The 27,455-nt window shown below is 38.0% G+C and overlaps 1 protein-coding gene across 3 annotated transcripts; it reads right to left on the bottom strand.

The window, feature by feature from the left end:
• Positions 1 to 4,102: 4,102 nt before the first annotated feature.
• Positions 4,103 to 27,455, bottom strand: SP2 (Sp2 transcription factor). 3 transcript variants are annotated; one of them, XM_032236658.1, is made up of 8 exons: positions 27,367 to 27,434; positions 22,607 to 22,647; positions 22,134 to 22,209; positions 13,504 to 14,475; positions 12,798 to 13,119; positions 11,742 to 11,916; positions 7,772 to 7,965; positions 4,103 to 6,024 (listed from the first exon to the last, which is right to left on the bottom strand). In XM_032236658.1, exons 3-8 carry the CDS (start codon positions 22,194 to 22,196, stop codon positions 5,924 to 5,926), a joined length of 1,827 nt encoding a protein of 608 aa, XP_032092549.1. In that variant the 5' UTR covers positions 22,197 to 22,209; positions 22,607 to 22,647; positions 27,367 to 27,434; the 3' UTR covers positions 4,103 to 5,923. The 3 variants fall into 3 exon arrangements, with proteins under 3 accessions (XP_032092549.1, XP_032092548.1, XP_032092550.1); XM_032236657.1 differs by lacking the exon at positions 22,607 to 22,647 and having other exon boundaries at positions 27,367 to 27,455; XM_032236659.1 differs by lacking the exon at positions 27,367 to 27,434 and having other exon boundaries at positions 22,607 to 24,078.

The raw sequence follows: 27,455 nt of genomic DNA, 5'->3' as shown, positions 1-27,455 counted from the left end.
ATGAAGATACCTTGGAATTTTGCTCTTCTTGATGTGAGTATGAATAGAAAATGTTAAAGTCATTTCTGATTAAATCTGCTATTGACTAGCAACTATCTCAGTAAGCTTGGTAATGCCATCACTAAGCTAGTGATGGGGACTCAAGGTTACAAGCTCATTTTTGCAGGATTCAGAATTACATCTGAGATGTAGGTGCTGAGGAATAGTGGCATAGTTTTTGGTATTTTGAGAAAAACACTCAGAAAGTCCCCAAATAACCTTAAAAGAAAACCAGTTAAATACTCTCCTTAGTCCAGAAAAGAAGCAGTATAGCAAGCACTCTGCTTTTCAAATGTTACCATACTGCATTAAGCCCATCATATAGAAAACATTAAACTCAGAGCTAGTTCTCCCATTATTTAGGGAGCTGGCTGATAGAGGCAGAAAATGCCAAATATCCTGAGTATGCAAGGAGATTTTAGTTATTTAATTTTTACTGTATTTTTACCGAAAGCAATAGAAAGAGAAAGATACAATTTTCTGCCTTGTGCCAAATAAATTATTTAGATTGTCTTTGTATACAGTACTGTGAATTTTGCCTAGGGCAAGAGGGATATTTCATTTGCTCTGGCTTAGACAACAAATCATCTTGGTCTCATCCTGATTTCTGCCATCTTTCCCTTCATGGATTTTATCAATTTACCAAGCCTTTGCTGGTAAAGTGAGCTGCAGTGGCCCAGTGGTTAGAGTGCAGTATTGCAGGCTATTTCTGCTGATCACTGGCTGCCAGCAGTTTGGCAGATGGAATCTCACCAGACTCAAGATTGACTCAGCCTTCCATCCTTCTGAAGTGGGTAAAATGAGGACCCAGATTGTTGGGGCAATATGCCAATTCTGCAAACCATTTAGAAGCGGCTGTAAAGCACTGTGAAGCAGTATATAAGTCTAAGTGTAAAAAAAAGTGTGTAAAAGTCATTTCTATCAATTGCTGGGTTAGACACATGAGATCTCTTGCTTACATTGCTGGTCATAACTTAAACTTGCTGCTTACTGCTTCTTTCTTTTCTTGCCTTTTTTCTGGTTCCTTCTCTGGGTCCTCCTTGATGTAATCAAGGTCCTCTTTGATGTAATCTTGATGTATATGTCCCTTGTTTCTGTCAGTTCTTTGAATATGCAGAGGGAAATTTTTAGAGCTACAGAATCCATAACTATTGAATGTCATTTCATTTATATCTTATTGCATTCTTGGGAGAATGTGTTATATGAGGATTTGAAACCTAAATCTCTTGATCCCAGAATCACTATACAGATAGTTTAACAACTGGGATTAGTATCTCTGTCTCTAAGTAACAAGATGGTAAAATGTGATGTCTGTGATCATGCCAATTTACAATGGAATTTGCAGATGTTCTGGTTGTTGCCATTAAGTGAGTCATTGAGTCATTGAACATGACATCACATGATTACCATTTGCAACTCCTGCTAGATATATTTTGCTTCTCAGGCTGCAGCAATGAAAGTTGCAAATGGCGATCACAAGTGCTGTTACTGTTATAATTGTCAGCTGGTTGCCAAGTACGCAAATTGTGATCCATCAATTAGGATTATCTGTAATGCACTGAAATTGGCAGAATTGCCCTACCTGTCAGCCAGTATAATTAATTTGCCTCATTTCAGTGACCCAAAGGAAGAAAAAAATAGTAATTTATTGCTTTCTGTTGCCTGGATGATGAAGTAAAATATTATTATTCTTTCCTATTATTTCTTCCATAGCTGGAGATTTGTTCCACAAGGATTGTTCAGAAGTTTTTCTGGGAAAAAATGTTGGTCTCAATCAACAAGAATGTCTTTCTAAAATTCTGGTATCATCTCTAGAGGCAGAATTTAAGTTGGTCTGGTGAGCAGTGGCTTCTGTAAAAAGCATCCATTGTGCCAGAAATCCCATGCTATTCCTTTTTCCCAGTAGATTAGTGTCACATAACTAGATTCACCTAAAAGGGATTGAATTATTTATTGTTCTGGTCTGTGGGAACCCAACCATTATTTTAGCATGCTGCCAAATTACCTCACTACATTAAATTGTAATTGTATTATTTACGTGAATCACAGCAATTGCTTTTTGACATGGATGGATTTAGACAATAAGCTAAACTCAAGGATTTCATTTGTGTCTCTTTATGATTTTTGTATTTGTGGTCTTGATTATTATGTTCTTTCCTTAGAGACTTTCTTGTGATGACATTGCTGACTATCTTTGGAGATGAGGCAGGCTGCGAGTCTTTAAAGTCAATAACAATAACATGAAATTTGAAATAAATGGAAAAAAAAGGGAACGAATGGGTTGGAAATGTGGTTTGCTCTATCATGCTGAATTCTCACAGTACAGGAACTGAAGCCAGGCTGAAGCAAGTAAAAATAATTAATTAACAGCATTACGATGAATCTAGATCATATTATTAACAATTTGTATCAGGTGGTAATTTGCAAGCTTGCAATGGAATATTGCAAGGTGTGTTATTTTGGTAATTAGGACTAAATTAGCAGATACCTTTTCCTCTATCTAGGACAGTTTAACTTGATCAGATGAATTTACATTTTCTAGCTATGTTAATTAGAGCTAAGTCATATAGTTCCATGAAAGCTAGACATGTTTATGAGCAGTAGATTATGAGAAGAGCCAGTGTAATGCAGTGGTTAAGACTATGTTTGTGTGTGAGGATGATCTGTGACATCTGTCTCCCAATGAATTGCCAGAGTTGATCCAGCTGACTATCCCTTTCCTCTCTCACAAATCCATGTGTATTTGCTTAAGATCTATATTGTTCTTTGCTCAAGGATATACAGTAGCTATGTTTGAGGTTCCAAATCAGACTCTGTGTTAAAGAAATTCCTAAATTCACTTTCAACATGTGCAGGTGCTGAGAAAGATGTTGTGGAGTCACTGCCAGTCACAAGTCAATAAATATTAGGCTTGAGGAATAATCTGATCTGGTATACTTTCCTTACACCTGAGGTAAAACTGGATTTATTAACAATACCTAAGTTAGGAAAGCTTTCTTTGAGAGACAGTAAAGTCCCTATTCTCCTGGTCCTTTTACAATAATAGATCAAGTGAGAAAACTAATCTATGATCAAAAGGCTTATATGTGTAAACCAACTAAAGGGGTTAAGCGATGATTGATACTGAAATTAAGTCTGGCAAAATCCCTCACTCAAAGGATGTTCTCAACATCTCAATCAAAAGCTTGTAAAGTCCAATCGATCCAGGAAAGTATGATTCAGGTATTCTTTCTCAACAGATCAAATGATAATGGACCCAGAAACAGACCTTATCTGCTGTATCCCTGCACAGTATGCTGGCCTCTGAAATCTGTATGGGCTCCATACTCCTGATTTTATGCAACATTGCTCCTTTATAAAGTATTTCAGAGCAATAACTGTAATATGGATTGTCTCTAACTCTTGCTATGTTCTTTATCTTTTTCTTATTTTGGTATTGTGATATTTATGAGGTATGTTAGCTACCCTGCGTTTTGGAGCTGAACAAGATATGTTATTCTTCAAGCCTCCTTTCTTATAAATCAATACAGCCACCAAACACTATACTTTTTACCATTTCAGAACTTCAGCTTTTAATATGGGATTGCTTATACACAACATTAGTTTTAAAACTGGAGTATAGCGATATGGATTTATTTTTCTTTCTTGCCTACCTGCTTGCCTGCTACTTAAATCATTGACTCCCCCCCCCCCCCACCCCAGGATGGGGAAAAAAAGTAAAATGTGTGAGCATTTCAATAGGGGGAAACTTTTGCTGGATGGTACTACAAATCCTTGATAAAGCCTTTACTTTATAGAACAGGGGTGTCAAACTACCGGCTGTGGGCCAAATGCATCACATGCAGGCCACGCCTACCGCAGCTCCGTGGAGAAAACATTGTGAAACGTCACATGACATGGCGAGTTTGACACCTGTGTTGTAGAACAAGGCAGCTTTCCTTGCATTTTACTGATTCACTGTCACTATGGATTAAGCATGACAGAAGCATAATGATCACCATTATAAACCTAACAGCATTGCATGCTGTTATATAATGAATACATTATACAAAGTTCGCAAGTGTATTTTTGAAAGTTGTTATTTCTTTATGGAGAGAGTGAGAGGGTAATGAAAGAGACATAATAATATCAAAACATTCTAACCAAGTTTTTTTTATATCTGCATGACAAAACAATCTGACCATGAAAATGCCTTTGAGCAGTCCTTAAGGAGTAAAAATACTTCTCTTTTACATTTTTATTGTCAACAAGCCACCTAAACAACCCATTTTTCCATTCTTTCCTCTTAAGAAAAATAATCTTTTGTTCCCAAATGATGGTTCAGTGTGAGATTGTAACATTTCAGTCCATCAAGAAATGCATGGTTCTCCCCCAACCCAGCATTCCCTTTTAGGCAAGCTACATGCAGCTCTGCCAAATTACACCATTAATTGAAAGCAAGAATGATTCGTCACTTAAAGAAACATACGTCAAGCGGTTACAACTAAAAAATAAAATGGATTTTCATTTTAATTTAAAGGTCAAAAATAACAAATGGTATATTTTTGAAACAAACACTTAAACGCAATATATAGTTTATGATACAATATACACTATGGTACACGAAAAGAGCTGCATCGTATATATATATATATAAAAAAAAGAGGCAGGGGGAATCCAGTGAAGTAAACAAAACAAAATAAAAAAGGGAAAAACTGAGAATATTCCATTTTTGGAAAAAAAATTTTTTTTCCTTTTCCTATCAAATCATTAATAATGTCTAATAGAGCTTGACAGTGCAAAACTACACTGGACTTTTAACTCTATTTATGTAACCAAGCAATGCAGAATTGCAAAGAGATTGCCCTAGGTTTTCCATATGGCTCATACATAGCTTTTGCCTGCACTTTTTGCTATCTACACCAGAGCTTGTGGGTCACAGTCCCACAGCTCTGCTTCATATATACATGGGAGATCCCCTTCCTTCCTTCCTTCCTTCAACAAAGTGCTGCTGCTGCTGCTGCTACACATACCCTAGAAATCCCCGTTCTATAGACAGGGCATATCTAGTTTATAGACCACGATCAGATCACAGCCTCTGCATTTTGAGAGGGGCTTTATCCTTTGCCTGCACTGTTAGGCAAAGGATTGTTTGTTTATAAAGAAATCATTAAATTAAAAAAAAATGTTCACAATACATAATTTGAACCTGGGGTAAAATATAAGGCAACATTCTCCGTAGAAAAGACATGAAGCTTCCTAAGGAGGTTATTTTATATGTGTGTGAATATATAGATATAGATATATATATATATATTTATATATATATTTATATTTTTAAATATAAAGTAGGAATGTGCTAGGGGGACCGAGTCCCATTTTGGATGGTTTCCCTGCCTCTCATTCAAAAGCTTCACAAGCACATGGGAGTGAGTGGGAAGAGGAACCCAAATTACAAGTGGGGTACAGTTCCGCTGGTGCTACTCTCAAACCCATAAGGAGTTCCTTTGGTGCAGCAGAGGAGGGCCCTGGCTCTGCAAACTCCTGAGGAAAGTGCATAAATGGGTTTTGCCTTGCTTTTCCAGGTCTGCCACTGGGCTTGTGCTGATTTGAGCATATTTGGAAATGGCATTGCTCCCCCGTCTCAGGTTCAAGCCTTGAAGTTTGATGCATTCATCAAGAATTTCCAAAGGAGTATGCCAGTCTGAAGGCAGTTCAATTGAAGGAATAGCAGCCATTCCATTTTTTCCTTGGGCAGATGTGGCTGGGAAAGCTGTCACAGTCAGGACAATTATTTGGGGATTTTTTTTTTCCCTGTCCTTTGCAGAGACCATCTTTCATGATGAGGGGTGAAAAGTTGCTCATCATCATTCCGCTTCCTTACTTTTCCTGCTTGCATTGCAACCTACAAGTTCTTGGTGACCAAGTGGGTTTTATAATGCTTTGTCAGATGATCGCTCCTAATGAAGCGCTTTTGGCACTGGGCACACTCAAAACGTTTGTCACCTGGTCAGAAAAAGGAACAAGAACAACAATGAGCACACATGACAACAGCCATATAATAAAAAGCTGATGCACAAATAGCTTACAGAGATTGCTTTTTTTAAAAAAATAGGCGCATGATAAAACTAAATCCAGAACTAAAACTAAGAGCCAGTTTTGTATAGAGATTAAGGCTAAAACTGGGAGACAGTGAGTCTTAGTCTCACCTTAGGCACAAAACCAGCTGGGCAATCTTAGGCCAGTCTCACTTTCTCAGCCTTATTAAGGAGGCAATGGCAAACAATTGGAAAAACCTTGCCAAATCCCCCACTGCAGGGATTTTTCTAAGAATTGGGCATGATTGAACAAAATCTTCCCCCCACAAAATCTAAATGTAAACTTTTGTAAAAATGCATGGCAAGGATGAAGATCTTGTTCATGTCTTCCCTGTAAGCATCTGATAAACCACTTTTCAAACCAGAATGCTAAGCATTAATCTGATTCAATATTGGAACAATTTTCCACTCAGACTTGAACTTGTGAGTTTCTAGTTAAGGTTAAGACAGTATTTTATGAACAATGGAGATGGAATGATGGCAACTGCAATCAAAGAAAGCTGAATGTATCAGTACCATAACAGAACAATTGAATTGTGAAATGTAAATGAGCAGATTATGAGATACAGAATGCTAAAGTCAGTCGAGGCTGCAGGATATGAATTCTAGCTGTGAGCCTAGCAATGCTCTACTCTGAACCAAAGCTTCAGTGGACTTCTGGATAGCCCAGGTGGAGCACCTCCCAATAGTTAAGTCATGAGGTACTCAGGGTACAGGCAACTATCTGAAGGGATTCCAGATGCAAAAATATATGAAATGGGTGCCCCAAATGGAAATATGCAAAGAAAGTTGCAACACTGCAGGAACTATAAGTCCAGGTCAATCCCCATTCATAAATGGGAAAGTGCAAACCCATCCAATATTAAAGATGGAGTATTCCACAACAGTCACCTTATAGGGGCATGAATGGCACAGTAGTTTAATAATACACTCAGCAAAAGGAAAGGGAACATTGAACTCCATGGCACCCCATAAAGGAGAGGGCTAGGGAACAACCTGTCACCACCAGCACACCAGCTGGAACAGGCCTTGAAGGAAGGAAGATAACCATTGTAAAACATGCTATCAACTTTTAAAGCTAGTCCAGATGCTGCCATGATCAATGGTAGTAAAAGCCACCACAGAGATCAACAATGGATGCAGTATCTCCATCCCAGCTCTACCCCATATTATCTACAAGTGTGACTAAGATTATTGGTGTACTAAATTTTGGCCTAAAACACAACTAAAATGTTTCTAGATAAGCTGCTTCGTCCAGAGTCCTCTGCAACCGCAGTCCAACTTTCATCTCAACAACTTTCCTTACAGAGGGATATATAGATATAATATATGTTTATTATGCTAGAAGTATAAAAATTTCTAGTGTGCTTTGAAGTACAATTCAAGGTGCTGAATCACCTATAGAGCCCTTCATAGTATAAGACTACAATATTTGCAAAACTCTCTCTCATTATATCTATCCACCACACTAGTACAATGAAAAAGGCATGCTCCAGATCCTATTTAATACAGAATGTTATCGAATGAGACGAGAGAACAGGCATTTTTGCTGCAACACCTGATCCAAGAAACATCACACTTCCCAATAGCCAAGTCTGCTAGAATGACAGCTGGGATACAACGGAAGAGAGAGGCAGAGAAATGACTGGACAGACCTGTATGCGTTCGGGCGTGCCGTTGCAGTTCATCACTGCGTGTAAATCTTTTTCCACAAAAGACCCAGTTGCAGACAAAAGGCCTCTCGCCCGTGTGTAGACGTACATGGGCCCGCAGAAGGGAAGTCTTGCGGAAGGTCTTTCCACATTCAGGCACGTGGCAGATGTGCCTCTTCTTCCCTTGATCCCCCAACCTACAAAGAAAGAAAAACAGAAAAAGGGTGTTCTTAATCTAGATTAATAAAGGTATGGATATCTTTGCTGGATTTTACTGTGGTGGGATCTGATGACTCAAGAAGCAGAACTATTCAAAACTGTTGAAAACATCAAATTAATTTGATATTGATTATCCTATATGGTTTCTGGGAAAGGATCCAACAATGATTCACAAGAACTTTTTCTAAAAACACACTGGCTCTTCTGGCATTTACTAAGAATCCATTTCAGTCTTCCAAGCAAAGATGCAAGACTGCTTGAATGAGTCAACCCCAATACATTAATCTTTCAATAATTCCAGACCTGCCTGCCAATTTAGCAAGGAAGGTACAACCTTTTCAGCTCTGAGATCACATCAATTTTTAGTTTTACACACGTGCATACGGATGCAAGTTTACACCAATCCAAACATCACCCACAGACGGAATTTCAGAATTTCAGAAGGCAGGTTCATTCCCTTCGATTCAACCTGCTCAAGATAGTCACCAAGTGCAATATGAAAGAAACTATTTGTTTTCTGCCACTGAACTGATCCTTTTTAATAAGCTGATCAGCTTGGTTCTGAAAAAAAGCAGACAAAACTCGAAGTCTTTCTGTTCGATACAAAAACAGTTCCATTATTAAGCCCATCCATTAAGATGAATATCTCTGTACTGTCCCAGGAAACAATTTAATACTATTTCATTTTTTTTCAGAGATAAGCAACTTGGGAATAAACCTGTCTCTTTTTCATGCAGTTATTTTATTCAACATAAAAAAACCTTTAAAAAAAAGTATTACAGGAGACAACGTACACTTATTCAATTATTGGTGCTATATTTCTAAAAGGCTGAAGACATTGTACAATGCCAAATAATCTCTGGACAAGAAAACCAGAACATCCTTTCTTTTGAATAGCTTTCCCCAGATCATATTTTAACAACTAGACAATCTAATACCTTTATTATAGAATATCTTTCACACTTAATGATTTTTGTCCTGCTTGATAGAAAATCGATCTTTTCATCACCTACATATCAATCACTTTACTGCAAGTACAGTATGCTCAAACCTATGCAGTTTTTATAGGCAATTAATGGAACAGGAAGATATGCACTAACAATATAAAATTTTAAAACTTGTATATCTAAGGGAATAATTCATCAGAAACCATTCTTAACTTTATCTTGATATTTTAAAATTTTGATTTTACAGTATTTTGGGATGGTCTTGTTTTTTTTAAAATGCAGGAGGCAGTGAGTGTGGAGCCCAACAGGATTGGGAGCGAAGCTATCTCTGGCCCTACCCTCTCCATCCCACTGTCTGCTTGCCCGGGGCTGCAATGGGCCAAACTCTTGGCATAACCCAACCTCCACCCACCCTGCATGTTGGCCCAGCTGCTGCCGGGACACTTCTTGGCCACGGCAGCTGCCCATGCTGGCTCCCAAATGGCTGCCCATGCTGCTGCTGGCCTCACGAGGGTGGGTGGAGGCCAGGGCGTGCTGAGAGCTTGGCCTCGATTGAGGCCACAGGCAAGCAGACAGTGGGACGGAAAGGGTGGCAGTGGTGGTAGCTGCCCAAACACTTTTCATCCAGAGAGAGAGACGAAGCTTTGTGTCCTTGCAAAGGGGACGCGTTGAAACAGACCTAATCACTGTTTCAAACCGCCATTTGCAAGCACACAAAACTTTTAGTCTCCGTCCTTTCTCTGTCCAGGCAAAAAGTGATTGATTGCTTATGGGGTGCTTGGAAAGGGAGCAAATTGCGTCCCCTTTGGAAGCACATGAAGCTTCATCTCTGGGCGAAAAGTGCGCAGCAAAGCTAGGCAGAGGTAGAGGCGATCCCAACACATCACCCACTGCAGCCCACTGTCGCCCAGCTTGCCTGCAATGGCTTTGGGATCACCTGCCTCCCCCAGCTGCCATGCCTCTGCCTACTGCTGGTGCTGCCACGCAATTCTCCCACAAGCCATTCATGAGTCAGGCAGGCATGCAGCATGTCTGAATCGCCTATCATGGAAATTTCCTTGATCTCGAATAAAAAGAAAGTAAGGCTTCCACTAAATAAATTTGTTCAAAGGGTTTATCCATGTTTTAACTGTTTAAAATGCTGATTTTGTTGTTATAAGGGACTGAATACTATTTATTGATAGCAAGAAGGTATATAAATAAATAATTATATAAACAGTGGTGAATTACTACTGGTTCGGCCGAACTGATAGTGGTTTGGTGTCCTGGGTCGCTGGAACCCCCAGTGACTGAGGCCTGCCACGCCCCCAAATTGGTTCCCTGATCGCTCACCCCATCCACCCACCCCACCCAGTCACTCTTCCCCTCCTGGGTGGCTTGCCTGCCTAAGCTGCCACGTGGTTCTTGCCCTGCGCCCCAACTGAGCTGCTTCTTCCTGCCTACAGATAAGTCTCACTTGCCTCTCTCCTCCCTGGAGCTTGCTGTACTCCCCCTCCCTGAGCTCGCAACCTTACTTTCCCACGCCCCTTCCAGGTGGCCCCAAAAGCCCTATTATGGCTCCCAGAGGGCTTCAGGGAGGCCTGCTAAGCCCAAGATAGGCATGGGGGGGGTGCTTAGCAAGCCTCCCTGCAGCCCCCTGGCAGCAAAAATGGGCTGTCGGGAAGTGGGGGGCTTCAAGGGAGAAACAAAGAAAGAAATCCTCACTCTTTGGGGATCCCCAAGGGCATGGAGCAGAGGTCTGCAAACTTGGCAACTTTAAGACTAGTGGACTTCAACTCCCAGAATTCAGCTCTGCTGGCTGGAGAATTCTTGGAGTTGAAGCCCACAAGTCTTAAAGTTGCCAAGTTTGAAGACCTCTGGCATGGAGCTTGAGCTGAGAGCTTATTGAAAGTGCTGCTAGCTATCCTTGCTCAGGCTAAGCTAATCAATAGTGGAACTCTAAGAATGCCAGATGATCAATGGGCATGTTCTCAGTTTCAAAATGACTGGCTTTTCATCCTCCTACCAAAGACTTTCTGGAGTTCTTCACAGGAAGGGAAAAAAGGAGAAAGGAAGGAAGGAGGAAGGGAGGGAAGGGAGAAAGAAAGAAGGAAGTAGGGAAGGGAGAAGGAAGGGAAGGGAGGGAGAAAGAAAGAAAGAAAGAAAGAAAGGGAGAAATAGGGAAGGGAGAAAAAGAAAGAAAAAAGGAAAGAGGAGGGAGGGGAGAAAGAAGGGAGAAAGAAAGTGAAAGAGGGAGGGAGGGAAGGGAGAAAGAGGGAATGGAAAGTGAATCAGATATGGATAGATGGATGAATGGATGGAGGGAGAGAAAAAGGAGAGGAAGGACCACAAACCTAGCACTAGATGCAGCTTCAGAGGATGTTTTGAAACAGCACAGCAATCCAGGGCTGGGAATGACCTCAGAGATCATCTAGTCCAACCCCCTGCTCCAGCAGGAAACCTTATATCATTTTGGTGCCTCTCACACAGAGAAGAAATTCCTAGAAATCCCCAGGCATTGCCAACCTCTCTCCCACTAGTAAAAAAAACCTAGAGCAAAAACTTCATGCAGTATTAAAAAGATTAGAAAAGGGGGCTGCTGTATATTGTTTAATGGACTGCTAAATTGGCCACTCCCACCCAGTCACATGATGGCCAAGCCACTCCCACTTGGTCACATGATAGCCAGGCCACACATGACTGTCAAGCCATGCCCACAGAAACTGTAGTAAAAAAATTTGAACCCCACCACTGATATAAAGTAGGAACTGAAGTTGGCAGCCTTTGGGATTTAATGTTCCTTTTTGCTCCCAATCCCCACACATTACCTTTTTTCTCCATCCTTGCAATTCGGACAGGTGCAAGCCATCCGCCGTCTCTTTTCTCCAGGCTGCATGTCCCCCAAGAGTGCTTGTTCCATTTGCAATTGGATTTGGTTAGGGTTCAGGCCACTGATGGTTAGATTGTTGCCTGAAACATTCTGCACCGTTAACTGCTGTTGGCCTGCAAAAAGAAGAGTGAAGAAAGTATGGCTTGTGAATTTCCACTGTTAAAATATGGAGACTCAATTATTCCAGGAAAACTCTAGGCTAAAATGTAATATGCAATATGAGTTCCATTTTCTTTTCTTGTCTTTTTGGATGTCAGAATTGCACAAGACTTGAAATAAAACCCAGTTAAAGGTTCCAACATTTCATTCCTGCCTGGATTCAGAAGCCCAACTTCTCCTCCCAAATTACTAACATTTATCTTTACAATATTGCTATCCCACTCCAATACACATTTTCAAACTTTCTAACTGAGGGGTTTTTCATACCTTTTCCACCCTCAGGAAGATAGAAAGCATGGAATCCTTCACTGCCATCTTCCCAGCAACCAATAATATACAGAACAGAAAGAATGCAATGTTTCTGATTACAAATTACAATTACTCAGAAAATAAGCAAGCTATTTCCCAGTAATGATGGCATAGTGATATAATCTGCCATTGTATTTGGGCATGTCCCCTATTATTAGAATGTAGCAAGAAGAAATCAATCTTTGGGGAGTGCAAAAGTTAAAATGAACACAAAACGTTTCACACTTTTCTTCAAGCATGTCCATTCCTCAAGATCTGCCTCTTTCCCCAATAATTGGGCCAGGATGGTATTTGAACTGGGGGCTTGTTTAGTCTAGTGCCTTTGAGGAGTGTTTTTTTAAAAATTGTTATGAGCAGTCTAGAACCATTATGAAGATGTAATTCCTGTAAGTATATACATAACCCTACTTATACATTACTCTTCCTTGTTACTGATAACATCCCAATAAATTAAAAAAATGAACATATTATTGTATCACAAATTAAAATACTGGACATCACAGGTTTGTTACATCATATTTCCCACCTCCGGTATTGGTGATGGTAACAGGAACACCTTGAACCTGCACACCATTGATGCTGATCGTTTGCATTGCCTGGGCAGCTGCAGCAAGCTGGGCAGCATTGAGGCTGATGATGCCTCCAGCAGGGGCAATCTTTGGCAGAGCACGCTCTTTACGAGCCCCCGTCTTTTTGGTACTCCCCCCTGACTGGGAACTGCGGGGTACAGGGCTGCTGCAGGTTGTGGCTGAGGAGACCGCAGGGGAAGGGGCCATAGTTAGACCCCCTCCTGAGGCATCTTGTAGTAGTATTGTCTGTAGTTCACCAGAAGGAGTCTTAAAATAGACCTAAAAAAATGACACAAAAATGAATCACAAAATTCATGTGGATGGGAAGAAATGTAGAATTTGACCTCCAAGTAGAGCTTCCCAACCTTCCCCCCTCCCAAATTCTGATAGATTACAAATCACTGCACCAAAACAAATGCATGCCAATCTGTTTATATCTCTTGAATGCTTTTTATAGGAAACTGACACTTAAATAACGTATTTATAGGGGAAAAAGTAATTGGGCAAATGGTTTTTCCAATTAGAAAAACCCCTAGCCTGTTTGTCCCCAAGAATTCTGCTAATTATGTATTACTTGATAACTCCAAATTGAGGGTTAGTTTTAATTAATAAAAATATGCTTTAAAAAGAAAAAAAAGAAGGGGAAAACTTTCAGTGAAATACCTGAGTGGGAACTGGCTCCGTTGTCTGGATCTGGAAGTTTTGTTGGGACTTTTGGGGAACTGTAGGGAGTGTAGCGGAGGCTGCCTGTACTACCCGTAGGGCTTGCTGTGGTATCTGAACTACCTGTTGCTCTTGTTTGGGCTGAACTACTTGCACCTGTTGGACCACAGCTGGCTGCCCAGATCCAGGACTCTGCACAATCAACAGATTATTCCCTGCCTGGATGATGTTGTCAGCTGTAGTCTCTATTAAGACTGTTTCCACTTGCTCTGCCATAGCCATTGAAGTTGTCTGAGCTTGCGATACCATTTTCTTTCGGGATTTCCTGCTTGGCTTAGAGGGGCTGTCGGGCACAACTTGAGTTTGAGAACTAGTCTCCCCAGCAGTTACAAGGTTGCTCACTGGAAGAGTAAGTGTAACATTGCCACTGGTACCAGTTAACTTGACAACACTACTTGCGTTGTGGAGACTGGATGTTGATGACTTATGAGCTGGAGCTGGCTTTATTGGCACAGGCTTATGAGCTGAAGAAGAGGACGATGAGGAGGAGGAGGAAGAAGAAGGCGTGATATTGCTGGGAATAATCTGTATTTGATTGCCCAAATTTTGTTGCACCTGAATCGTCTGTCCTGATGCTGTTTGGATTTGTGGTACCGTCTGATACTGGATATTGGCAGGAGAACGGGTTCCTTTGCTGATTACAGTTGGGTTCTGGATTGTAAATACTAGCTGTCCACCAGGATATGATGTCCCCAATGGGGAACCTTGGATTTGAAAGAGATTTCCTTTTGAGGGTAGGATTCCAATACTGTTCTTATTAGAACTTAATGGGAGCGGAGCAGGTTTAATAGGAACCAATTTCCGAGGAGCAGGCTGAGGAGGAGCAGGAGAAGTAATTGCCGCTTCTACAGCTGGAGGACCAATTTTGCTACATGTGGCTGCAAGTAGGGCTAATGGAGATGGCTGAGAATCCTACAGGAGTGGAAAAGAAAAGGCTTGGGTCAAAGGCAGGAGACACAAATAGTTTGTTCCAGATATAATACAAGCCAGCTGAAGAATGATAAAACTGATTTTTATAATACAGAGTTTGGACTTTGTATTAAAATAACACATCGTATTGTTAAATCAAAAAGTATCAATAGAATTGGATCCAGACTAATTGAGAAGTGTTATAGGCTCATTAAGTGCAAAAGAACTAAAAACTAAGACTAGTTTAGGATCTATTCCACTGAATTTAAGTTCAGCAAACATTCCAGCTAACATGTATTCAAAATATGAATTATAAATGTATATGATAATTTGAGAGATCCAAAATATTCTGTATATAACACCCATACAAGAAGAAATGTAGCATTCCCAAAAATGAACATTTATTCTTATTTTCTTATTCATTCTGAGTTCAATATTTACCATTTTCAGCAATCAATACCTCAAAATGAATATCCATAATAAACATTTTATAAGCAAAAATTAGTACTGTATTAGACTCATACACAGTAAAAACATATATCGGTATCATACTCAATGATGGGCATTCACTAACTTGAATGGAGCCTAGGTGCCAAGAGAACAGAATTATTTAAAAGATAGTCCATTAGTTCTCTCAAGGAATTAATGATTTGAATCATTTTTATCAAAAAGAAAAAAACCCATTCATTTATATGAAGTAAATAAGAAGCAGACTTCTAACATTGTCCACTTTCTTTGTTGCAAAGATGGAGGATCTTTTTTTTTTTTAAAAAAAACACTATAATATAGTAAAATAGATAAGGAATCCCTTTCCTTGACACTTGAAAGTAGATCAAACCTTTTTATTGAGACCTGGCCTACGGCATGCTGCTGTATTTTACAGTTACACTGTGAACTCTCATAATCCTCTAAGTTTTATTCAATTCTGCCATAAAGAAAAAGTTACAGCCCACCAGATATAAGGAAGTAAAATTATGTGACAAAATATTGCAGACGTCGGTGAAGTATCTCACTGGAAGTATGTAAATAATGCTTAGTGAAAAAATGAAGGGAATACAGAATATAGGTGACAAAATAAGTTAGAGAAAGCATGTTGATGAAGGGTTCTTAATAATTTTGTTTACAAATCCTTTATCAGAAGAAAGCATCTATATTTTCTTTTATGTAATGAAATAAAGTGTTCTGTTTGCAAATGCAGTTTTGTGCTTTTCCTTTTCATTGCATCTGTGTTTGCAGGGTGTACATGCTCTACTCTGGGTCACATGATCAGAAAGAGTAAGAACTTAGAACAGAGCAATCAGCAGCGTTCTTAGTTGCTGCCCAACTGCCTCTCCAACAAGCTTAAAGGGTATAGACATCCACTCTGCAGCCCCAAGCCAGCTAGGGCTCATTTTTTAAAAAAATGGATCCTTCTTTTATTATTTCTCCTATCACATGAATATTGGTTTATTCCTGTTTAATTTTTAAAAGATGTATATTTTGGATGGATAGACCATCTGTTCAATCCAGGAAAATCGGGAATGCCTGATGGAGATCCTGCCCTATCAGGAGGTATGATGAAGGTACACTAAGCTCAGCATTCTTAGTAATATTATATGTATGTATGTATGTATGTATGTATGTATGTATGTATGTATGTATGTATGTATATATGTGTGTGTGTGTGTGTGTGTGTATGTGTGTGTATGTATATATATATGTACATATATGTATGTATATGTATATGTGTATGTGTGTGTGTGTGTGTGTGTGTGTATATACACACACACACACACACACACACACACACACACACACACACACACATATACATATCCAACATTTCACTAGGCTGGAAAGAATAAAAAGTGCACAGAAAAGGAAAGACAGCTAGAAGGAAAGATTATGAAAGAAGCATTACTACAATATGTATACACAGGAAAATATAGCTGCTAAGAAGGTAAGTCAAAGAAAATAAGAACTGGTTAAGATTAAGAGGCACAGGAAATATAAAAAGGAAGTGAAGAGGGCTAAACATGCATAAAGTGAAACCACTGAGAGAATGCTGGAGGATGCATATGGAACTGACACTGGTACAGTGGGACAAAAAAGTAGTCAGCCACCAATTGTGCAAGTTCTCCCACTTAAAAAGATGAGAGAAGCCTGTAATTGACATCATAGGTAGACCTCAGCTCTTGAGAGACAAAATGAGAAAACAAATCCAGACAATCACATTGTCTGATTTGGAAAGAATTTTTTTGCAAATTATGGTGGAAAATAAGTATTTGGTCACCTACAAACAAGCAAGATTTCTGGCTCTCATAGACCTGTAACTTCTTCTTTAAGAGGCTTCTCTGTCCTCCACTCATTACCTGTATTAATGGCACCTGTTTGAACTTGTTAGCAGTATAAAAGACACCTGTGCACAACCTCAAACAGTCACACTCCAAACTCCACTATGGTGAAGACCAAAGAGCTGTCGAAGGACAAAATTGTAGATGTGCACCAGGCTGGGAAGACTGAATCTGCAATAGGCAAGCCACTTGGTGTGAAGAAATCAACTGTGGGAGCAATAATTAGAAAATGGAAGACATACAAGACCACTGATAATCTCTCTCGATCTGAGGCTCCATGCAAGATCTCACCCTGTGGGGTCAAAATGATCACAAGAACGGTGAGCAAAAATCCCAGAACCACACGGGGGCACCTAGTGAATGACCTATAGAGAGCTGGGACCAACGTAATAAAGGCTACCATCAGTAACACACTACGCTACCAGGGACTCAGATCCTGCAGTGCCATACGTGTCCCCCTGCTTAAGCCAGTACATGTCTGGGCCCATCTGACGTTTGCTAGACAGCATTTGGATAATCCAGAAGAGGATTGGGAAAATGTCATATGGTCAGATGAAACCAAAGTAGAACTGTTTGGTAGAAACACAACTCGTGTTTGGAGGAAAGAGAACGCTGAGTTGCATCCAAAGAACACCATACCTTCTGTGAAGCATGGGGGTGGCAACATCATACTTTGGGGCTGTTTCTCTGCAAAGGGACCAGGACGACTGATCCATGTACAGGAAAGAATGAATGGGGCCATGTATTGTGAGATTTTGAGTGCAAACTTCCTTCCATCAGCAAGGGCATTGAAGATGTAACTTGGCTGGGTCTTTCAGCATGACAACGATCCCAAACACATCACCTGGGCAACGAAGGAGTGGCTTCATAAGAAGCATTTCAAGGTCCTGGAGTGGCCTAGCCAGTCTCCAGATCTCAACCCCTTAGAAAACCTTTGGAGGGAGTTGAAAGTCCGTGTTGCTCAGTGACAGCCCCAAAACATCACTGTTCTAGAGGAGATCTGCATGGAGGAATGGGCCAACATAACAGCAACAGTGTGTGCCAATGTGAAGACTTACAGAAAACGTTTGACTTCTGTCATTGCTAACAAAGTATATATAACGAAGTATTGAGATGAACTTTTGATATTGACCAAATACTTATTTTCCAACATAATTTGCAAAAAAATTCTTTCCAAATCAGACAATGTGAATGTCTGGATTTGTTTTCTCATTTTGTCTCTCATAGTTAAAGTCTACCTATGATGTCAATTACAGGCCTCTTTCATCTTTTTAAGTGGGAGAACTTGCACAATTGGTGGCTGACTAAATACTTTTTTGTCCCACTGTATATCAAGGAATGAAGTTGCAATGAATGCTAAATGATAGTATCCCAAAAAAAGTAAGAAAGAAAAAAGAGATGCCATAAATACTGTGCCTATGCTCAAATCTAAGGTTGCAATTATTTAAGGAGTAGCTATACAACAGTGTGGGTTGTCTGTGTGTGTGTGTAGAGAGAGACTGAGATTCCATCTGTGCCTGATGAGTGGAACAATGCCTTATTATTCCCTCTATAAAGGAAAAACAGTAAATGCAGTAACTGTTAAGCGTGCCCAGAAAAGTTTTTCGCAGAATTATAATTAAAAATGATGTGACAGGTGACAATGAGAAAAATTGGGGAAACCAAATGTTCATGCTAGGTAGGAGTATTCTGACCTGAGTACGGATGTTTAGTAGGTAATTGTGAAATATGTCAAAGTAAGACAGTTTATTGTGCATTCATTAATTTAGAGAAGGTGTATAATAAAGTGAATGTGCAGGATGGATACAATGTTTTGCACAAATACAGAGTTGAAAGTTGTTTGCTGAATGCAGTGAGAGGGAATATTATCTAACAAATGTATGCATGAGAATAAATGGAATACATAGCAAATAGTTCAACCCTGAGTAAGAGAAGAATAAATGATGTTCTCTTAGTTGTTTATTGTATTTTTGAATAAATGGATAAGGAATGCATTAGCAAATATTAGATGGTATACGGCAGTGAAAAAATAGATCTCAACATCAATATAATGAAGATCAAGGCAATTGTATCTGACAGGGAAAATTGAATGATTAATAGCTAATTATACGCAAATGCCAAAAAAAGCTGGAGCAAACTGATGAATTTATGTAGTTTGGTAGAATAATTACAAAAGATGAGAAAATGGTCAGTGAAATTGTTAGGACATACAAATAAATGTTAGTAGGAAGGTAACAGGTAATCTATTACTAGGAGAATTGTATAAAGAAGAAACATAGCTGTGTCTCGAACTTCGTTTTTGCTCAGCTTGGTTTATGAAAGTGAGAGGCTGATACGTCAGTGTAAAAAGTAACTTGAATGCAGAGCAAATAAGGAACATATTGCATATTATTGTGAAACAAAATAGGGTCAGAAATCCTTGGGTGATGAATGAATAAGGGCTGGGTACAAAAATGAGTGACAAATAGAAAAAATACATTCTGGTAGTTTGTCCGGGAGAAAACAAATTAGAACTAATTTACAAGACAAATATATGAAGTAATAATGAATCAACTGCATAGAAGAGAAATCCTGAGAAACTGGAGCTGGTTGCAGTTGATGAGTTCTTGAAAAAGTGAGGATTTTAAAGAATAAAAACCAAAGAGTCATGTGTGGATATGATGGAGTTCCAAGAGCAAAAAGAATATAGCGAATTTAATAACATTGTATTCTTTTTTTCTTATCTCATGACTTAAATATCTTTGGCTATGTGTTACTTCCTTTCCTTGCTTTGAATAATAATGCTTACCATGATGGAAATAGATGAAAGGGTATGCATGTAAAATAAATAAATAAATAAATAAATAAATAAATATATATATATATATATATATATATATATATATATATATATATATATATAATATGTGTATGTGTGTATGTATGTATATGTATATATGTGTGTGTGTGTATATATATATATATATATATATATATATATATATATATATACACATACACACATACACAAACACACACACACACATATATATGCTATCCCTCACCAAACAAACCATTTCTTCATTATGATGCAGTTATTTCTTAATGCATCTATATTTCAATTAGAGATGTAGTAGGACTTTAGAGTCTACTATATCTCTAAGAAAGTAAACTTAAGAAATATTTTCAGAAACAAACTAAAATATAAACTTTTGGGATGATACAGAGGTGGATTGCTTTCGGTTCGGCCAAACCGGTTGTGGCGGCGGCGGAAGGCTCCGCCGACCCGCCTGGATGCTTCTGCACATAAGTGCTGCGCGCACACGTGAACCGGTAGTAATCCGGTTAGCAACCCACCATTGGATACAATGATGATATAGAGCACCTTAGATGTTTCTGCCAAAGGTAGTGGGATGGAAGCTATATTTCATGAAAACTATTCTTGATTTTGTTTTGTGAAAGGGAGTCTGTTATCTTAAGATAACTGAAAGTTGTTACATAGAAAAATCACTCTGAAAACATAAACAATTTCCATTTCTCCATTTGATAATCTTACTATCTTTCTATTCCAAAAGGAAGATAGAAAAGGACACAACCCACATCTAGCAGAAACGTTGTACATACTTCCACTATGTCAACCAGGAAGAGGAAGGATATAGCCAAACATTGCATGGTGTTTAATGAAAGTTGGATTAAATAGCATTCCAAGGTTCCTAATGGAACCAGAGTTTCTTAGACGCTTGGCAAAGGCTGAAGGTGGGATTTCCCCTTCTTTTTTAATTGTCCAGTACTTATTCTACATGTATTTTCTGCTTCTCTTCTCTGGTAGCTAATAGCATATAAAAGAAAGTATTTTTAGTTTCTACTTAATTTTGTAGCCAAAATGCTTTCACATATAGTTGACCTTTTAAAGATTCATCAATGAGTTACTGTCCTAGTAAAATGAAATTCAAAATAAATAATATAGTCTATTAATGAGTTTTCCAATTAAAATAATTTTCTTTTATGGGTAGAAAGCAAAGAAACATTTTTCATTACAGTGCTTTATTAACTTGATTCTTTATAAAACAGAGTTCTATGTTATTATGAGAGTTTATAATCTCATATTTTCTATGTTCCTAAGAGAAATTATTGCACTGACCTTGTGAATCCTTCTGTGTGTTTTCAATGGTTGTTAATCATTAAAAACTGTGCATACTTCTTGCTTCAAAAATGATATTGAAGATGTGCTTCAGGTTGTGTAGTATAGCATTTCTTTAAACTTTCAGACTTCTGCTCAAGCTTGAAAACAAATGTGGCTACTTTAAGGAGTTGCATTAAGGGTGCAGTCCTTAAAGCAGTTGTGCCTCTTTTCAAGCTCACATGGAAGCCAAAGAAGACACAGCTACTTCAAAGAGATACTGAATTCATGCTCCAGCACATTTGGAAGTGTATCTTCCAGATCATTTTCAAAGCATGCACACTCCTACCAGTTATTTCTCTGAAAATTCCATCTATAAATACTCTGATTAGTAGCCATAAATTTTTATGTTATTGTCCAGCAAATATCTAAATCATCTATGCTACTGGTTGTCTCGATAAGTGAATTATACATACATCTTTTATTTGTCCTAAATTAAATACTTGGGTTGATGGCAATACCAATTGAATCTTTGCACATGCCAAGAACAGTTTTCTTGAATGCGAAAAGATAAATGGTTTGTCCTTGTCTTCTTTTGGGATAATTTTGTCAAGTTTCTAGTTTAACCTACAACCCTAGGAACATCTGATGGACCCCATTTATATAACCAAGTCTAAACTTTCTTTCTTTTTTTAGTAGATACTGCCACTTGTGAATATTAACACACGGTAAAAATCTCAACTGTTCTCTTATTTTTTTCACTTCCATCATATGTACCTTGTCTCTTGCTCTGCCAAATTAAATATATTTTCACATGCAAGAAATCTTTTTAAAAAAATCAAGAAATTGCTTAGTCCACCAAACCATTTTTAGATAAAGTTTGTAACTGATTGGCAAATATCATGACATGTTGTTCCAAATATGAATGTTTATGTATATGAAACAGAATAATACCTAATAATACATACTGGAATATAAACATAAGAACCTAAAACACTGACTACAGCATGCAAACATCTTACACATTATTATAATATAAAATTTAGTTCAAGAACAGTACTAGAATTTGACATATTCTAGCATTATGTGCAACAATCTCAGAATATTTAGGTAAACTAATTCTTCTCTATAGTAAACACTTTCATCAGAGAGCTTTCCACATTGCAGGATTCTAGGCTAACCATTTATATTTTTTTAATGCAGCAATGCTATCAACAAAAACAACCCACCTGAGCTGCTGAAGCAGCAGGCTGTAAGTAATCACTGGGACTAACTGCAGCAGTGGCAGCCATACTGTCTCTAAAGCTGAAAAAAAAAGTTTGGTTAATCAATTACTAATCTAAACTGTTTTTCAATATTGATAGTAAGATTTATAGCGTGTGCAAGAAAGAGATATTGATACGAAATTTGTCATAATATACCATTCTCAATTAAAATTATTCACAATATAAAACTGGAGTACAGAATTGTACCCATAATTAAAGTATTTATTTAAATCTATCTTAAGCATTTTTTGCTAGTGCAGCTGACAGATATCAGAACAATAAAAGGAAAGTTGGATTAGAGAGGTAGTGTAAAAACTATTAGAATGGGAAAAATGCAACATATTAGAGAGAATTTGACAGTGATGCCATCAATATTTAGTAGGACTACTTTGGGGCATATTTATCACATTTGGAAAGAAAAAAAAATATGTTCTGACCTTCTGTTACCTCATCATAATAGAAACAATCAGCCAAATAACTGCAAGACAGAATTTAAGCAAAAGCTTTTACAAATTATGAGCATCAATATAAAATTATATGCATTGTTTTATGGTGCTTACACATTTATAGTATGTAATAAGCTAAAAAATGGTACTGACATATCTTAGAAATATCTATTTTAAATTTCTAAGCAGCAATTATATTGTAATTATGACAACTTATTCATGGAATTCTGTATATGGGAAATATTCCAAAATCAAATTTATAGATTTTATGATTGTAGTGATAAATTTGAAAATGTAGAGATGATTATTAACAAAATGAAGGAAACAGGGAAAGAAAGATGGTAACAGAATGACCAGTATGAGAAAGAAACAACAACAAAAAATTTTTTTTCAGCCTTCTAAGCACTGTTTTGTGCATCCTGCAGTCATATGACTAAAATTCCAAAGAGGAAAGATCATTCAGAGCATGTATGCAAGTACTTTATATACGTCAGCATCTCCTCAAACCGAACATATCTTTTAAAGCCTAGAAAAAGGTACAAGTTAAAAATTTGCCACCAGGTATAATACAAATGTCTGTGCGTTTGAAATTACCTCGTCTTTTCCACCACCCTAATAACACCATATTTGTCCATATCAAGTATTATCCTACTCAATACCCATTTAATTCTTCAAAAAAAGTACTTCAATTGCCAAAGTGTGATATGTTGATCAATTAGCAGAGCCACAAGTAGAAGGCTCAATATGGATCCAAGTAGACTATAAAAATAATATGGCTCACCAATCTTTCTACATGCATAAGAGAAGCATATTTATAAGAAATATAACCAAAATTACAACTAGTTCCTTTAATAGGCACAAACATCCTAGATGGTAAATCGAGATGAACACATTTCTTTGCATAGTTCTTCATCAAGAATTGTTACCCTTTCAATGGAAGCAAATGTAAAGCTGATAACTATGACTTATTCCATCAACTACATAAGATTAGGCAAAATGAGATAAGGTTTTGAAAGAGGATGAGAAAGAGAAAAATATCCTACTCTGATCATCACTTTTAACAGACAATTCTGTTTCTAGATATATTTATTGAAATGATAAGATTTGCATGGCTCTCCTTTTTAAACAACTCTGGGCATCTTGCAACAACAATAAAGATATCATGTCAATGGTCATGTGACATAAATGATGGTTCATAGAGCTTCAAAAGGACAATGGAATAAGAAAATTACATGACTTACTTGTTTTGACAGGATTTTCTATGTTCTAACCTAAATTCAAAGTGCATGATGGCTTTCAGAGTTTAGATTAAACATGGTGTACTGAAAGCCCACATCAGAAGCTCTAATATAGGTAGTCCTTGAGGTATGACAATAGTCCAAAATTTATTTGCTAAGTGAATTTTGCCCCAATTTATGACCTTTCTTGCCATATATAAGTGAATTTACTGCAGTTAAGTTAGTAACTGCTAAATGAAACTATTTTCCCCATTGACTTTGCTTGTCAGAAGGCCATAAAAGGTGATCACATGACCCTGGGACACTGGAACCATAATATTGTCAGTTGCCATATCTCAACTTTGATCATGAGACCATAGAGATGCTATAATAGATGTGTGGAAAAAATGATCATAGGTCATTTTTTTCAGTCCTGTTGTAAATTTGAACAGTAACTAAACGAACTATTGTAAGTCAAGGACTACCTTTATAGCAAATTCTTATTTGCAAGATCAAGGTTAAATATCACTCAACCAGCGAGGAAGGATTCAAGGACTTAAAAGCAAGTTTTGACTCAAAGAGAAAAATACCTCAGCCACAAAAAATCTCAGCCACAAGCAACCAACTTTTAATGTCATTTTAAAAATTTAAAATATTTTATTTATATTGTATGCTAAAGTCCCTACTTTACAATTCGAAGAACCATCATTACTGAAATCTTTAAATCCCAGAAAGAAATATTTTAAGCTGTTCAACTCATTTTCTTAAAAAGAGAGGAATAAACACAAGCTATGGTCTCAGTCATCACCCCCCCCCCCCTTAAATTTGGATATGGTCACATCAGCACAGAGGGACGTAGATAAACAATCAGAGTATATAATCAGATGAGTAGTATAGCCTTGTCACTGTACATCATGTATACAATGAAATTGAGTAATTTTTCAGTAATATTTTTTCAGATTAAAATACACTAGAGTACATGGGTATGCATTTTAAGGAGTGAGGATTATCACTAAACTCTTCCAGAGTATCCCTTCTTTTTCTTTATATTTAACTTTCTATTAGTCCAACTCCATTTAATTCCATTAGCATCTTATTTTGCTTTTCCACAATTTCCTCCCTTCCCCCTAAAAAGTAGGGACTTTAGCATAAAATATAAAAGCAAGTTTTGACTCAAAGAGAAAAAAATCCCAGCCACAAATAACTAAGTATTTTTAATGTCACTTTTAAAACTTAAAATTGACATTAAAAATACCTGAATTACTCGTGGCTGGGGTTTTTCTCTCTTTGAGTCCAAACTTGCTTTTAAGTCTTTTATATGGTTTAGGACCTATAGCCAATTTGGAATAGTAGTTAAGATGTTGGGTAGAAATCAGGAAACTTCCATTCTAAGCTTCCTTAGGCCAGTTTATATCACTTTGGGTCAATCACTCTTAGATAACTGTCACTTCAGGCCACTCACTCTCTCAGCCCAGGTCACAAATTAAATAAGTTCACCAAAAATATATTTTAAAGGTTTATGTGTTTATTTAATGTTGACTCTCTGTATATATTGTGCACACTTTCTTATTTCCCTTTCTCTCTTTTTATTTGTCTGTAATTTGTCTTTTTTATTGTCTTTGCAGTTATTTATTTAATCTTATCCTTGAAATAATTCAGAAAAATTTAAGAAAAAAATATTTTAAAGATGGAATCTAATATAATAAATTTAGGATTTGTTTAAAGGTTAGTCACCATTGCAAATCAGAATCATATCCAATAACTGCAACACTCACACAGTACAATAAATAAAACATGTCTTGTTGCTAGATTGTTTAGACTTTTAAACTGGCTGGATAGTACTGATCTGTTAAGATTAAACAAAGCCTTCTGATTCAACACATCAAGCTTTTGCCCAGTGATCTAGGCGTGATCAGTAGATGTCTTCTTCTGGTTGTTCTTTAGGATCCTATGGACCACAATTTCTTTTTCAATTCCACTGGTTAGGTCTGCAGGACACACTGCCCTAAACTAGTTGGCTAATTTGGGCACCTCATTGCATTACCGTATAAACAAAGGTAAAGCAGAATGATCAAAATTGGAATGGGATTTTATATAAACATTTTACATATCTGAAGCATGCATACAATAGCAATTGAGATTTTACACGTGCACAGCAGTATATAGTATATGAACTGATTTTGTTCATTGCATTCAAAGTCAACTAAACTGAGGTCAGTTAAATCAAGAGGGTTCTATAACTGGTTTGAACTCCTATGTGCTTGTAAACTAAGCACTTGTAACTAAGCCTAAACTGTATTAATTAAAAAAAAACATTGTGCAAATACAGTATTGCTATTGCAGCAAACAATCTAAAGCACAGCAAGGGATTGTGTTATCATTTCTTGTACTCCCACCAATTATATTTTATTCTCAGTACATCTGAATATAGTACTGATACCTGAGGAAACTTGCCTGTTACTTAAATCCAAAGGTTTGAAATGCTAAGCCTGACTTAATCTGATAGTCTTGTGAATTTCCTGCATCACTTAGTCACCTACTACATCTCTCCCTTTCTCTCTCTCTCTGCCCTGTACCTTTGTGCTGAACATCTGTTCCATGAGTAGAGGCAGCAGAATCTCCGTCCGTTTTTTTCTTCTTTTTAGACTCCCACACCCATCTCTTTACCTTCCCTGGTTCCAAGCACCTTACATTCTGATTCTGCCTGGCTCTCAGGCTCGCCCCAGTGCCCTAAAACCACTTATTCTCACTGTCACTTGGGTTAGATGACTAGCTCAACTCTTTTCATACACACATTCTTTACTGTAATAAGATACTGAGCTTGTCAATTAGAAAGGTCGGCAGTTCAGAGTTTCAGTTCCCTAGTACAAGTCTCCTGCGTGAGCAGGGAGTTGGACTAGATGACCTCCAACATCCCTTCTTACTCTGTTACTTAAATTGCAAAAAAAAAAATGTAATTGGCAGGACTGTCACTGTCCATCCTCCAGCTCTTCTCCATTCTTATACCATTTTCTTAATCTACAGGAGTTCATAACCCCGCACCTGTCAAAATAGCCTGGCATCAGGGGGAAAAAACAAAATAAGTCAAGATATATTTGAAGCAACAATATTACACAAAGGTCCAGTTATTTGCTGTCAGATTATTGTTAGAAAGTACAGGTATATACCGCCATTAATTAAAATAAAAATAAAACCCCGAGCAACAACGCCAAACTATCAAAATATCCCGTCGTTTCCCGCCTCCCGCTCTCTCGAGCAGGAGAGTAATGAATGGACATTCTCTCCCCCCACCCCCCCGTCACCCACGCCTGTTTTTCTTATGGGTCCCCGGAGGCGGGCTCTCACCTTAGCCCCGCCCCCTTCCGGTCCCAGTTGCTTCAGCCCTGTTCGCGCGCTCGGGGGGGGCCCTCCCAACAAAGGCCCCTACTCGCTTTACAGATCCCACCCCTTCCTCCATTTACCACCCCACGCCATTTCTTGATTTCTCCTCCCATTTCTCCCCGAGCACGAACTCGCTTCTTCGAGCCCGCTCACCTGCTAGAAAGGAATCGGCAGCGGTACGGACCCCCCTCAAGACGCCATTTTCATCCTCAGCAGACCGGGCACCGCCCTATAATCCCCGC

This window comes from Thamnophis elegans, chromosome Z, assembly GCF_009769535.1.
Source record: "Thamnophis elegans isolate rThaEle1 chromosome Z, rThaEle1.pri, whole genome shotgun sequence".
Lineage (NCBI taxonomy): Eukaryota > Metazoa > Chordata > Lepidosauria > Squamata > Colubridae > Thamnophis > Thamnophis elegans.
The sequence above is the reverse complement of the archived record's forward strand: the minus strand, read 5'-3'. Positions and strand labels throughout refer to the sequence as shown.